Below are 15358 nucleotides of genomic sequence, written 5' to 3' on the forward strand. Positions count from 1 at the left end.
CACCCAAATCCTTCATCAGAATGGCTTTATAGTACTTCTTCTGCAATACAGACATTCCATGATAGAGAACAACATCCATCTTTTTAGGTAGTTCAGATACAACATCAGCCTTGATTCTTCGCAGGAGAAACGGCTGCATCAGACTGTGTAGTTCTTTAGCTAAGGCGAGGAAGAAGAAAATGTCATAAAAACACGATAAATTTTGTTTGTAATAACATTAGTAATATTCTAATGTTCAGAATAGTACATTAAATTATACGCTACCTTGTGGTTACTTTTGTGGTTAATTATTTTAAAGTTAAAATTCAACTATAAATAAAAAGATTAAAAGGTTTGCATTTATTCAGCACCTCAGATCAAAGAAAAGCTTTTTTTTGCCAATGTACACTTGAAGTATAATCATTACTGTGGGTATTACAGAATACAATCTGCACAGCAAACTCCCTCAAACAGATAATAATCAAATAATCTGCTTTAGCAATGTTAGTTAAAGGATATGTTGGCCAGAATGCTAAGGATAACCTCTTTGCTCAATATTTCTTCAAAGTCTTTTATATCTCCCTTTGAGAATAGATGGACCTTCAATATAGCATCTCACCCAAAAAAAAATCTAGTTTCAACTGCATCATTGTAAAGGGAGCCTAGAGTTTTGCATTGAAATCTGGACTTCAAACCCATAATCTTATGATTCAGAGGGTGTTACTAACTGAGCTATTGTCGGCAGCGGATATGAAGTGTTTGATTTTAAAATAAAACAAGTAAAGCAGGTACTAAGTAATTTTGTGCCGCACTCTGCATGACAATAAAATTAACTATCTGCATTTGATACAATCACAGGTGATGAACAAAGGTTAAAATGGGATAAGAGCTCTATCCGTAACAGTTCTGCTACTCCTATAACTCATTTACTGTTGGAAGGTAAGTTATGGCTAAAGGGAATAATATTGTAGGATGAAATAAAATACTTATCAAAAACAGTTGAATGAAAGGAGTAGTTTCCACAAAGCAATTAGAAATCTTTTTTTCTTTCCTTGCTTCCACCCTGCTGGAGGTACCCTTGCAGCATCTCTAGGAAGAGGTACAGTTGACATTTTGGGCTGAGACCCTACGTCAGGACTAACTGAAGGAAGAGCTAGTAAGAGATTTGAAAGGGGGAGGGGGAGATCCAAAATGATAAGAGAAGACAGGAGGGGGAGGGATGGAGCCAAGAGCTGGACAGTTGATTGGCAAAAGGGATATGAGAGGATCATGGGACAGGAGGCCCAGGGAGAAGGAAAAGGGGGAGGGGGGAAACCCAGAGGTTGGGCAAGGGGTATAGTCAGAGCGAGAAAAAGGAGAGACAGAGTGAGAGAAAGAATGTGTGTATATAAATAAATAATGGATGGGGTACGAGGGGGAAATGGGGCATTAGCGGAAGTTTGAGAAGTCAATGTTCATGCCATCAGGTTGGAGGCTACCCAGACGGAATATAAGGTGTTGTTCCTCCAACCTGAGTGTGGCTTCGTCTTTACAGTAGGGGAGGCCGTGGATAGACATATCAGAATGGGAATGTAATGCCACATCCCATTCCCATTCTGGTACGTCTATCCACGGCCTCCCCTACTGTAAAGACGAAGCCACACTCAGGTTGGAGGAACAACACCTTGTATTCCGTCTGGGTAGCCTCCAACCTAATGGCATGAACATTGACTTCTCAAACTTCCGCTAATACCCCACCTCCCCCTCGTACCCCATCCATTATTTATTTATATACACACATTCTTTCTCTCACTCTGTCTCTCCTTTTTCTCGCTCTGACTATACCCCTTGCCCAACCTCTGGGTTTCCCCCCTCCCCCTTTTCCTTCTCCCTGGGCCTCCTGTCCCATGATCCTTTCATATCCCTTTTGCCAATCAACTGCCCAGCTCTTGGCTCCATCCCTCCCCCTCCTGTCTTCTCCTATCATTTTGGATATCCCCCTCCCCTTCAGACTTACAAATCTCTTATTAGCTCTTCCTTCAGTTAGTCCTGACGAAGGGTCCGAAACGTGGACAGTACCTCTTCCTAGAGATGCTGCCTGGCCTGCTGCGTTCACCAGCAACTTTGATGTGTGCTGCTTGAATTTCCAGCATCTGCAGAATTCCTCGTGTGTGGAGGTACCCTTGGCTATTTGGGGCAAAGGTTGTCACATTGCCTCACCCATAGATGAAGATTCCTCTTGTTAACAAACCTAAATCCCAGTAGTGTAAAATATTATTAAATTGGCAATAGTGATCAATTGTGTCTTAACCTATGGTTTTACTTGCAACATAACATGCTATGACAAACATCTATACTTTCTCACATTTAATTTTCCATTTTTGCAAGTCATGCACAGTAATTGCCAGTATTATCAGAAAGAAGATACAATTTTCAGGAGCACCAGCACCAGAGTTAGGGGTTACCCAGCAATTTGCATTTGATGCATTACACAAATTGAAAAAAGGGTATCCTGGATAGAATATCTTACGTAGCTTCCCCGCATGATAAAATTAAATAATTTACTACTCCAAAGCAAACATACCTTTTTCTGTGTTCTCTTCTACACTGCTGTAATGTTTAACAAATTCATCAGTTTCATCCGCTGAGAACACCTTTGGTTCCACAAAGCTCAGCAGTGAGTAGAGTTCATGAAGATTGTTCTGTACTGGTGTTCCAGTTAACAAAAGTGTGAATCGTACTGAAAACTAGCAACAAACAATCAAACACTGATAAGCACATTTCCATTTTTATACCACTACATTGATACAAAATTGAAAAAATGAGAGAAACTGAGAATGTGGCAATCTCAGCAATTGTGAGAAATGTATCTTTAAACAAGTCTTACAGTTTTCAGAGTCTTATACAGTAGAGAGTTCTGGTTCTTTAACCTATGGGCCTCATCCACAATCAGGACATTCCAGTTCAACCTGGAACAGAGCACATTAATCTTTAAGTAATACAGGTATATCAGTTTAGTTGAAGACCTGAAACTAAGATAATTTAAACTGCTATTTACTCATAATTATTCTGATTTAAATCACAGCCAAATTTGTGAATTCAAGGAATTTCACATTTAGACTTAATTGTTGTTGTTGGATAGCCATAGAAAATTTGATGTGCTTTTCAAGAAGGTAATGCTTACTCTGGCCTGATTCCAAGAGTATTGTTCTGCTTAGATAATGTTTTATGTACCATATTCTGTGTGTTGGCTGACCACTATAAAGTTAATTCAAAACTTTGACATGAAATAGACTGTACTTAAAACAGTAAAAGCAAAGTGAATTTCCCTTTGGCTTCACTGTACTGACAAACATATTTATGCAGCTACTTTAGCACCTCTTCAGCAATATTCACTGCTCTGTATTTAAGTTGCTACAAATCTCATTTTAAAGTCATTTTGGCAGGCACAACATCTTTACTAAATGAACCATGTATGACTATATGCAATGTTTCAGAGTCACATTTCACAAAAATAATCAAGTGCCTTCCAACGCATTTTTGTCTCTCCATCAATCTAAATGCACACCACACTGACTGGAGCCGGGGTTCCCAACCTGGGGTTCATAGACCCCTCGATAGGGATCCACGGTGTATAAAAAGTTTGGGAACCCCTGGATTGGAGCATCTAATTCCTCCTTCATTAATTCCCTTTATTCACTGTTCCTACCCTTCCATCGTGGATCACAAAATGCCAAAACACTTTCTTGTGAGCCATCAGGAAAGCCTCACAGTTATTAAATAACTGTTGATCTGATCTTAGCCTTTACTTTTCTACCTGTTCCCACAAGCCTGGTCTCTTCCATTAGAAGAAAATTCTGTCCATATTTGACAGACTACTTATTAATTTGTTTCCCTATATAAATTGAACACATTTATTAAACTACCTGGGAATATATGTACACATTTGCACTGTCCTTTTGTAAGTTTGGTCACCAATATTAATCTTGTCTCTTGCCTTTATTCCCTGGAATAAACGTGTCTTTGAGTGTTTGTTTTGGCATCTTTTAGTTTTAAAGTATATACATGAAAAGTTGATTAATTCCACCTTGTATCTTTTGGTTGCTATTTGTCACCTTTTGTGTAGTATTACCTTGCACCATAGAATCTTTCACCACCTTCAGAATACATCTTTTAAAGCTCTGTGATTAACAGATGCACAGTAAGGCTCTACAACATTTGCAAAAGTAATCATTCATTTTATATTCAGTAATTTTGATCATTCACTTAATTCAGTGAATTATGGAGTATAAAAAAGACACAATTTAAGTGTGTGCAATAAGATGTAGATTTAGGATGAAATGTTGCAGAAATAATTTAAGGCTTCCCTCTACTGGTAAAATCTAACACTCAGTCTTACAGCATGTCTACCCAACTCTGTGATTTACTTAAACAAAGAATCCAAAAACCAGAAGATGCTATAAATCAGAAATAAAAACAGAAAATGGTGAAAGCACTTAAGTCTTTGATCTGCAATGTACACTCTGTTTCTATTTCCATAGACTCCACATTGCCTGTTGAGTGTTCCCAGCATTTTATTTTCTTTACTTGTGTGTGAATGGCTGAACAATAGTCACAGCCAGTGTGAATCAGTCCAGTATCTCAATTTTACCATGCGCAGGTGAATGTTGGAAATGTTAAGTGCATAGATAAATACAAAGTCCATGCAAAGGCATTCTTTTTACTTTCCATTAGACTAAATCAAATAAAGCTTTCTAGATCATAATTTGGTAACAGAAAAGCCTTTAATAAGTGCAAGCATACTACTTTACCAACAATATTAATAATATTTTACTATATTGGAACTAAATTAGGGCTAAAATAATTTATCCAATTTACAGAGTAACTCACCTTCTCAGAAAAGATGCATCTTTCAGGCAAATCTAAAGCAAACAAATGTTTATCACTTAATCAGGAAGTTGTTTTGAATTTGATTAAGAAGATATGTCTAAGCCAACAACAAACCTTTTGTTTTTACATATTGTGAGCATCTAGCATTAAACTTGTGACAATATAAAACTACTGTTTTAAAATGATAGGTTGACTCATTAAATATAATACAGTATTTTATTCTCAAAATCACTTGCAGCTCTACCCTAAACAAAAGTTTCACATTAAAAGACAGTTAACATTGGTTAACTTTAAATCAAATGAATGAAGTAACAACATGCAGACAAAAATTAGTCTAGGGACGTCAATAATGAATTACTATTATTCAATCATACTTGAGACATAAAAACACGTATGAAGACAATATACTGATCCTGCAAACTATATTGAGGAGAATGTTCGTCTTCCCTCATACCTCGTATGTGGTAAGCAGTACATGAAAATTACAATTTTCCAGGTCTTGTTGTGCAGATATTCTTGTTTCTTTGTCTCCGCTGTACACAACATATGAAAGTTGTGGAGCAAATCTGCAGAATAAATTAACTAGTATAATAAAAGCGTTGTGGTGCTGGAACACAGTGAAGCTCCAACATGAGGATCTGCTTAGGCATAGCTCTGCTCCAGTGGCACACCATACGGTTATTAATTACAACAAAAGGAAGAGAAAAGAAATGAAGCAGTTTACATCGCACAGCTGATCTTAACAAAGTCCCAAAACACTTTGCAAGTAGCTTATATGTGTGGTTAGACTTGTAATGTTGGAAAAACAGCAGAGCACAAGGGCCCAAAATTGAAGATAATTGTTTTATGTGTAATTGGAGATCATATTGGCTAATACAGTGGAGAAAAATCCTCTGTTCTTCTTCTAAGTAGTACTCCCTCAGTACTGCACTAGATTGTGTCATAGGGTCATCTCGAGACTGGGTTGTAACCTTTTGATTCAGGAGATGATTAGAACGACAAGTTGCATTAATAAAGATGCAGACATCAATTACCATTATATATTTTATCATGTGTGGCTTATTGTAACTTGAATAGAGGGAAAGGGAAAATAGAGAACTTAAACAAGTTTAGTTAAGGATTTCCAGAGTGCAAGATTTGTGCATTTCCAATGCACCTCACAGGATAATTTAGCTAAAACTATAAGATCTGGCCAGAGGAATGGAAGGAACTGCCAGCATTTATCCATGCACAAAGAAGCCTCTGACTTCAATGTCCTTGATGCATCTCCTTACTGAGCTGAATGACATGTATAAGCCCATCTGCCACTTTGTTTCATATGGAATACATCTCAGTAATCCAGGGCCAACAGATCTGGCCTCAAACCAAAATCCACTTTCATTGAACAGATTCTTGACCTTCATATGAAACAAGTTTTTGTCCTGTACTTGCTTATAGGGAGAGCTTTGCCATGCTGGATTGTTATTCCTTCGAGCGTAGGAAAATGAGGGGTGATGTCATAAAAGTTTATAAAATTATAATGAGTATGGATAAGATGGACAGTCATATTTTTCACAAGGATGAAGGAATTCAAAACTAGAGAAGAGAGGAAAGATTTAAATGATACCTTCCTTTCACAGTTGATAGTGAGTATCTGGAACGAACTGCCAGAGGAAGTGGTCAAGGCAGGTGTATTTGCAACACTTAGGAAGCAGTTGAATATAAACATGAAGGAGAGGGACTTGGAGGGTTATGGGCCGAATGCTGGCAACTGGGACTAACAGGGAGGATGCTGTAGTTAGCATGGACCAGCTGGGCCAAAGGGCCTGTTTCCATGCTTTATTTCTCAATGACAGGAACTGTAATGCACACAAACATCTTGTTAGACAAGGAAATCACACTCTGTCATTTAATAAAATTCTATAATATCACTTATAAACAAAGAGCAACTTACACATTGCAAAAATGCATTATTGATTCAGTCCAATCTAACTTTCCACTGGAGTCAATGCAAACTAAAAACTGTTACTGATTTTACACAACTCAAAGCAACAACTAGTTGACAGGTTCTTGGGCAAGCAAATTTTCTTTCTTCTTCAATTACCGCTTTAATATTTTACTAATCTCTCAACCAAAGGTTGACAGGGCAGTTGCAAGGAAATAACAAAAAGAGAGCAGGACCAGAAGCAAGAAAATAGAAGAAACTCTAATTCAGAGTAACCCAGGAAACATGAGAAATAATTGTTTTACCTTCCCATTTCCTCCGACCAATTCCTTAGTACAGACAGCGGACACAGGATCAGGAAAGGACCTTTCTCCTTTTGTTTTCCAGTTAGATAGAGGAGAAATGATATTGACTGAAAAGAAATGTGAACATGTCATTGTGTAACAGGTCTTAACTAAAATCCAATTTGTCCATTATTCCTGTCTTTAGTTATCTAAATTAAAATCTCTCAAATACTTTAAAGTATTTATTCTTAGGATTGAACCCTCAGACTGTACTCTGTTTTGTTGCTAAGCTTGTAGCGAATATGAAAATAATAGACAGGGTATTATACCTTCCAGGGTACTATACCTGCTCCAATTTTTTTTATGTCATGTTAAGAATCATAAAGTTACCCTTACAAGTCGAAGTTTGTGAACCCTTTGTAATCATCTCGTTTTCTGCATTAGAAACTCATACAATGTGGTCTGATCTTCATCTAAGTCGCAATAATAGACAAACGCAATCTGCCTAAACTAATAGCACACAAACAATTGTACTTTTCACGTCTTGAACACATTGTTTAATCATTCACAGTCCAGGCTGGAAAGAGTATGTGAACCCTTGTATTTAATAACTGGTAGAAACTCCTTTAGCAGCAATAACTTACACCAAACATTTCCTGTAACTGCTGATCAGACGCACAAAGTGAGGAGGAATTTTAGACCATTCCTCCATACAAAACTGTTTCAGTTCATCAATATTTCTGGGATACCTTGCATGAACAGCCTCCTCAGGTCATGCCACAACATCTCAATTGGGTCAAGATCTGGACTCTGACTTGGCTATTCCAAAAAACTAATTTTCTTCTATTTAAACTGTTCTGTTGTCGATTTACTCTTGTGTTTTGAATCATTGTCTTGTTGCATCATTCAACTTCTATTAAGCTTCAGGTGACAGACCACCACCCTGACATTCTTCTGTAAAATGTCTTGATACAATTTTGAATTCACTGTTCCCTCAACATTTGCAAGCTGTCCAGGCCCTGAGGCAGCAAAGCAGCCCCAAACCATGATGCTTCACAGTTGGGATGAGGTTTTGGTGTTGGTGTGTAATGCCCTTTTTCCTCCAAACATAGCAGTGTGCATTTCTGCCTAAAAGTTCAACTTTTGTCTCATCTGTTCACAGAGCAGTGTTCCAGAAGCATTGTGGAACATCCAGGTGGTCTTTTACAAACTTGATATGTGCAGCAATTTTTTTTTTGGAGAGCAATGGTTTCCTCCATGGTGTCCTTCCATGAACACCATTCTTGTTCAGTGTTTTTCTTATGGTTGACACATGAACAGAGACTTTAGCAAGTTCTCAAGATTTCTGCAGGTCTTTTGCTGCTCCCCTTCAGTTCTTTTTCACCTCCTTCAGCATTGCGTGTTCAGATATCCCACCCTGCAAAAGCTCATTTCAGGGAGGTAGCACCCCCCGCCCCCCAGTCAACTGCCAAGGGTGTATGTAATACTTTGTTTAGTGATTTTGTCTATTCTGTAAACCAAGTTGGGTATATGCAGAAAATGTGACATTAAAATATGTACTTATATTATCATGGAGTCGTTTTTTATTCTATTACAACTTTAAGCAAGTCTACAGGGAGTTTAGCCTCATCACGTAGGACATCAATATAGTAGCTCTTTAGCAGCTAGCCAGCTAGTTTCAATAACGTTAGCTATGCTAATGAACGAATGACACCTGTTAACCTCACCTCAACATGTCTTTTACATTTTAAACCACCATGGGCAATAGAAAAATCACTGTTGCAAACAGTGCAGCAAGCAATACTGTTATTATTTCTGAGGTCGACTGTAAAGCCCGCCCACAGAGAAAACTGATAGGTCTACTTAGCACAAAGTGAGACCAATCAGGATGCATTGAGCTCTCCCTCTTCCTCTCCCTCTCAACAAAAGTCGATTTCCGGGATATTGTATATAATTTGCAGGCGTCAGGGAGCTGCCATCAATATGCTGGAGACTCCCGGAACTTCCGGGACAGGTGGGATATCTGCATGTTGTGCTCATGGTGTGATCTTTGCAGGATGTCCACTCCTAGAGAAAGTAGCAACAGTACTGAGTTTCCTCCATTTGTAGACAAATTCTCATATTGTGGACTAATGAATACTCAAGTCTTCAGAAACGTTTTTGGTAGTATTTTCCAGCTGCATGCATCTCTACAATTCTAAGGTCCTCTGAAAGTTGTGTTGATCAAGGCATGGTGCACATAAACAGATCTTTCTTGAGAAGAGCAGGCTCTGTCAGTAACCTAACTTTGTATGTCTTTTTTATAGGGCAATCCCACACCTCCAATCTCATCTCATTGATTGGACACCTGATTCCAAATAGCTTTTGTAAAAGGCATTACCCCAGGCGTTCACATACTTTTTTGATCCTAGACTGCGATTGCTTAAATGGTGTATTCAGTATTGATGAGAAGTGCAACTGTTTGTGTGTTATTAGTTTAGGCAGATTGTGTTTGTCTATTATTGTGACTTGGATGAAGATCAGACCATATTTTATAAGTAATTAATGCAGAAAACCAACATAATTGCAAAGGGTTCACAAACTTTTTCTTACAACTGTATTTACTACAAAATCACCTGTTTATTAAAACTAATGCAGTTACAAGTTCTGGACAGGTTATCTTACCTGACATGTTTTACCAAGACCCATCTCATCTGCAAGGATGCTACCGTGTTGAATAGTGTGGCAATGAATAAGCCAGTTTAGGCCATTAAGTTGGTACGAACGGAGATTTATACCTAAAAGGAAAGCAATGACAAGTAACGGAGCCCTACATTATAATCAGGTGCCAAATAAAAGAGTCAATGTGAAGAAAATTTCACCTCAGGTTGTGAGAAATAGGAAATGGATATCGTGAGGTTGTAAGATCATGTGTATTTCTAACTTTGGGGCAACTATACAAATTTAGGAAAACAAGAAACGTCAATATTAGTTGATTATATTCCACATCAGAGACATGAAAGATTGCATGAGAATTCCAAAGGTTTGATAAAGATACAGACATAGGATAAACCACTTGGCCCTTGGCCCCTTGAGCTTAGAGAGTCACTGAAGAGATCATGACTATGTAATCTTCATTCTCTGCAAGGTAATGCAGTGGAGTACCTCCATGAATAATGGAGCAGCAGAGATTATGAAAAGAATAATTCAGAACGCTTTAAAAAGGCATCAAACATATTGCATAGTACTTTAGGTTCATTAAAATCCTCAATTGGTTCAACAGTTGCTCATTTCTACCTTCTCAAGTTTCTTTTGGTTCAATGGTTAAAACCATATCTTTGCATTTAGAGTCATAGAGAAGAACAGCACAGAAATAGGCCCTTCAGCCCATCTGGTCCATGCTGAAAGCAGTTAAACTGCCTACTCCCATCGATGTGCACTGGAACCATAGCCCTCCGTATCCCTACTATCCATGCACCTATCCAAACTTCTCTTAAACATTGAAATCGAGCTCGCATACACCAGTTGTACTGGCAGCTCATTCTAGACTCTCACGAACCTCTGAGTAAAGAGGTTTTCCCTCATGTTCCCCTTAAACATTTCTCCTTTAACCCATGATCTCTGGTTGTAGTCCCACCCAACCTCAGCAGAAAAAGCCTGCTTGCACTTAGCCTATCCATACCCCTCAAAACCTGGAATACCTCTATCAATCTCTCAATCTTCTACGTTCTAAGGAATATAGTCCTAGCCCATTGAATCTTTCCTTATAACTCAGGCCCTACAGATCTAGCAACATCCCTGTCAATTTTCTCTGTACTCTTTCAATCCTACTTGCATCTTTCCTGTAGGTAGGTGACCAAAACTGCACACAATACTCCAAATTAGGCCTCACCATCGTCTTATGTAACTTCAACATAACATTCCATCTCCAGTGCTCAATACATTGATTTATGAAGGCCAATGTGCCAGAAGCTTTATTTATGACCCTATCTAACTGTGAAACCACTTTCAATGAATTATGGACCTGTATTCCCAGATCCCTTTCTCTAATTTAAAATCTCAACCTATCTTTTTGCATATTAACTTTAAATCTAATGGCATTGTGGTTACTAGATGCAAAGTGTTCCCCTACACAAACTTCCATCACCTGCCATCTCATTTTTTAATAGCAAATCCAGTTTTGCACGCTCTCTCACTGGGACTTCTACGTACTGATTAATGAAACTTTCCTGAACATATTTGACAAACACTATCCCATCTAGTCCTTTTACAGTATGGGAATCCTAGTCAATATGTGAAAAGTTAAAATCACCTACTATCACAATCTTATGTTCCTTGCAACGATCTGTGATCTCTTTACAAATTTGTTCTTCTCAATCTCTAGTACTGTTAGGTGGTCTGTAATATAGCCCCAGTAACATAGTCATACCTACCTTATTTCTCATTTTCACCCATAACGCCTCACCAGATGAGTTCTCCAGTCTGTCCTGATGGAGCAGTGCTGTGGCATTTCCCCTGACTGGTAATACCACCTCTCCTCCTTTAACCCCTCCCAGTCCGTCATGTCTAAAACAACAAAACCCCAGAACGTTGAGCTGCCAGTCCTGTCCCTCCTGCAACCAAGTCTCACCAATGGCTACAATGTCATGATTCCAGGTGTTGATCCATACCCTGAGCTCATCCACCTTTCCAACAATACTTCTTGCACTGAAACATATGCAGCTCAGGACAGTAGTCACACCGTGCTCAACCTTTGATTCCTGACCAATTTATAGAGATTGGCAAACATTTCTGCACACAGTAAGACTGTAGAGGATATAGTATGCTGCATATCTAAGCTTCCATAAATATGATATCACCACCGGACTATCACTATTACTGTAATTAATACACAATTACTGTTCTCATTGTACTCTTGTGTTTTCTGGAAAGGAGCCTTTAAGTATGAAAGCACAGGATTTTTAAACATTGCAGTTAATGTTCAAAACTTTAAACCAGCCACTGGCTAATTAAGATTCACTACTTATTTAATTTTGCCCCTTTATGCATGACATTGTATCTTTTAGATCCACCCAAGGGAGTTGGTGGGACTTTGAGTTAAAATCCCATCCCATTTTAAAATAAAAAGACAGCACTGTTTCTTGACTTTATACCTTTCTGGAAAAGCTGCTAGTTCTCTGTGCTTGTCTCTGGAACGAGACTTGAAAATCTAGCTTTATAATGCAAGAGTGCCACCAGCTGATGCATTTTGTGTGTGTATGGAACCCCATGTCCCTACAAAAGTTTACTATGTCTTATTTGATACCATTTAGAAAGCAGCTGCAGAAATAGCCTCTGATTTGCAGATACTGAAATCCATTCTTACACATTCTGCTCATTTACAAAATCTATTAATAACTTTTCATATATTTTTGCTTCTATCTATGTTGATTTCAGTAATGCTGTAACCGCATCAAGAAACATGAATGCTAATGGTATTAATAAATAATGAAAAGTTGAGGCCCCCAAATATGGTAGAACACAACCACTAAGCACATTTTGCCAATTAGCCAGAATATGTCCTGCTAATTATGAAATTTCCCAACCAGTCTTGTCTATACCACCATACAATTTCCTAACGACGGATGTTAATTTAACTGATCTTGTATTCTGTCTCATTCGTTAAATAGTCGAGTGACACAAGTTTTCGAACATGATATAGTTCGCGTATCAAGAGAGGATATTCTCAGCTACCTTCTTAAAACCCTCGGATGGAAACTAATTTATGGAGCAGTTTCAAAGGCCAGTGGCACAATGGGAATATTTTAAGTAAAATGTTATAAAAATAAGAGCACTTTAAGTACTGTTGCTTTTGCACCTGGTCTCACTGAAACTCCCATCTAAAGTACGATCTAGTTGTACCATCACTGAAATGTGTTCCCACAGATTTACCAAATTGAAAAGAGCATTTTCAATTCTATATAAAAATAAGATCAGAAACTATAGTTAGCAAAAGCAGGCAGTGACGTACTAGAATTCTAGATTTTAAAAAGAATGTATGATAATCTTCGTCAATTTATGAGTATTCTTCTGATAAAAGGTCAACATCGGAAACATTGGCTATTTCTTTCTCCACAAGTACAACTTGACCTGCAAAGCAGTTCTAGAACTTGATGTTTGTTTTACAGTTTGTGCAGAAGGGATTCAGTTTCATTCAGGACTCTGTTTGATGCCGTTGCAGGCTGAAGGATCTGTTCTGTTCTGTTCTGTTCTGTGCACTATGTTGTATTTCCAGAATCCAAAGCTTCTTGTTTTCCCGTGATTGAGCGATCCAGGTTAATGTAATCAGCAAGAAGTAGAAATTGCCAGTAGGAGATAACCAGGTAAGCGACAGTACTGAGAGCTGGCGATGGGGATGAGGGTAGTAGTGGTGGTCTTTGAAGACATTTCAGTTTCGAGTTGGGAGGAATGAGTGTAGACACCGAGAAGGTAACTGAGCTGGGGGGGAGTGATTACTACAAACATCAGAGAAGGGAATGCACTCTAAACGTGGACGCCAAGCAAGGGATAGCGTTATTGCCGACGTAACAGGGGAGGGGTTAATGCAGATACTAACTGAGAAGAGTTCAGCGCAGGGGTGGTCCGAAGTTGAGAGGATTAGAGTAGAGTTCACTGTGGACACCGAGCAGAGGGATCGGGTGGTTGGGGAATTAATGCGACTTCCCGGCGCAGCGGCACCAACCTGTCAAACCCCAGCTCCCAACTTCCTCTTCCTCAAACCGCTCCATCTCTCTTGCCTGTGGGCTGAACACTCGGTGGAGCTTTTGCACAAATTGGGACATGTTTCACTCTGACAAATGGCGGAACTAGCCTTCCAAAGCCAAAGAGCTGTGTTGGTACAAAGAGCGTCCGTCAGGGCAAAGTAATTAGGAACTGGACAGGCGACGCAGGAACGCCGGCACCGGCACGCATGCGCCCTCTTACGTTCGCTATTGGTCGGATCCTCCAGTTTGTGACTTGTAATGAATTGCAGGTTGGAGAGTTTGTGAGTGAAGCGCGTCTCCCTCCTTACAGGGAAGATTTGGCTTAGATTCTGTTGCATGGACTAATCTTATCCAAGTACGTATTTTAGGTTCACAGATTCTTAAACTGCCTTCATTTTGGGTAGCCTGAAAGAGTCCAGGATAAATTTGGGAGTAATTAATTGCAGCCTCCTTCTCACTATTTGAAGTACTGTAGCTGCATCTGAACTGCCTTAGTCCTTTGGCAAAGTCCATATCCCAGCATTTTCAGCTCTGTTAGTCAGTTATTAAAATTGTTTGTCAGATAGTGATTGGCAGAAAGCTTTAAAACGCAAGTTAATTGCAGAGAAGTCTAAGGGCTCAGGCTCAACAATTCACAGCTTTTTCTTCTTGACCATTCCTTATTCATCTTTGGCACTATTTATAACTCATAATACTTTTGCACTGTACTGCTACCGAAAAAAAAACAAAGTTCACAACATCTATCAGTGATAATAGAACATAGAACATAGAATAGTACAGCACAGTACAGGCCCTTCGGCCCACAATGTTGTGCCAACCCTCAAACCCTGCCTCCCATATAAGCCCCCACCTTAGATTCCTCCATATACCCGTCTAGTAGTCTCTTAAACTTCACTAGTGTATCTGCCTCCACCACTGACTCAGGCAGTGCATTCCACGCACCAACCACTCTCTGAGTAAAAAACCTTCCTCTAATATCCCCCTTGAACTTCCCATCCCTTACCTTAAAGCCATGTCCTCTTGTATTGAGCAGTGGTGCCCTGGGGAAGAGGCGCTGGCTATCCACTCTATCTATTCCTCTTATTATCTTGTACACCTCTATCATGTCTCCTCTCATCCTCCTTCTCTCCAAAGACTAAAGCCCTAGCTCCCTTAATCTCTGATCATAATCCATACTTTCTAAACCAGGCAGCATTCTGGTAAATCTCCTCTGTACCCTTTCCAATGCTTCCACATCCTTCCTGTAGTGAGGTGACCAGAACTGGACACAATACTCCAAGTGTGGCCTAACCAGAGTTTTATAGAGCTGCATCATTACATCGCGACTCTTAAATTCTATCCCTCGACTTATGAAAGGTAATACCCCATAAGCTTTCTTATCTACCCTATCCACCTGTGAGGCAACTTTCAGGGATCTGTGGACATGTACCCCGAGATCCCTCTGCTCCTCCACACTACCAAGTATCGTGCCATTTACTTTGTACTCTGCCTTGGAGTTTGTCCTTCCAAAGTGTACCACCTCACACTTCTCCGGGTTGAACTCCATCTGCCACTTCTCAGCCCACTTCTGCATCCTATCA

General features: G+C 39.2%; 1 protein-coding gene across 1 annotated transcript in view; it reads right to left on the reverse strand.

The window, feature by feature from the left end:
• The window catches only part of chd1l (chromodomain helicase DNA binding protein 1-like), a 100208-nt gene extending 86247 nt beyond the window's left edge, over nt 1–13961 (reverse strand). The window contains exons 1-8 of the mRNA XM_063050503.1: nt 13757–13961; nt 9721–9833; nt 7078–7184; nt 5303–5414; nt 4849–4880; nt 2846–2927; nt 2543–2705; nt 4–159 (exon numbers count right to left, since the gene is read on the reverse strand). Coding sequence (XP_062906573.1) covers nt 4–159; nt 2543–2705; nt 2846–2927; nt 4849–4880; nt 5303–5414; nt 7078–7184; nt 9721–9833; nt 13757–13856 — 865 coding nt within the window. The 5' untranslated portion in view covers nt 13857–13961. The remainder of the gene's footprint in view (nt 1–3; nt 160–2542; nt 2706–2845; nt 2928–4848; nt 4881–5302; nt 5415–7077; nt 7185–9720; nt 9834–13756) is intronic.
• Between the last annotated feature and the right edge of the window lie 1397 nt (nt 13962–15358).

The sequence above is a fragment of the Mobula hypostoma genome, chromosome 6 (genome assembly GCF_963921235.1).
Source record: "Mobula hypostoma chromosome 6, sMobHyp1.1, whole genome shotgun sequence".
NCBI lineage: Eukaryota > Metazoa > Chordata > Chondrichthyes > Myliobatiformes > Myliobatidae > Mobula > Mobula hypostoma.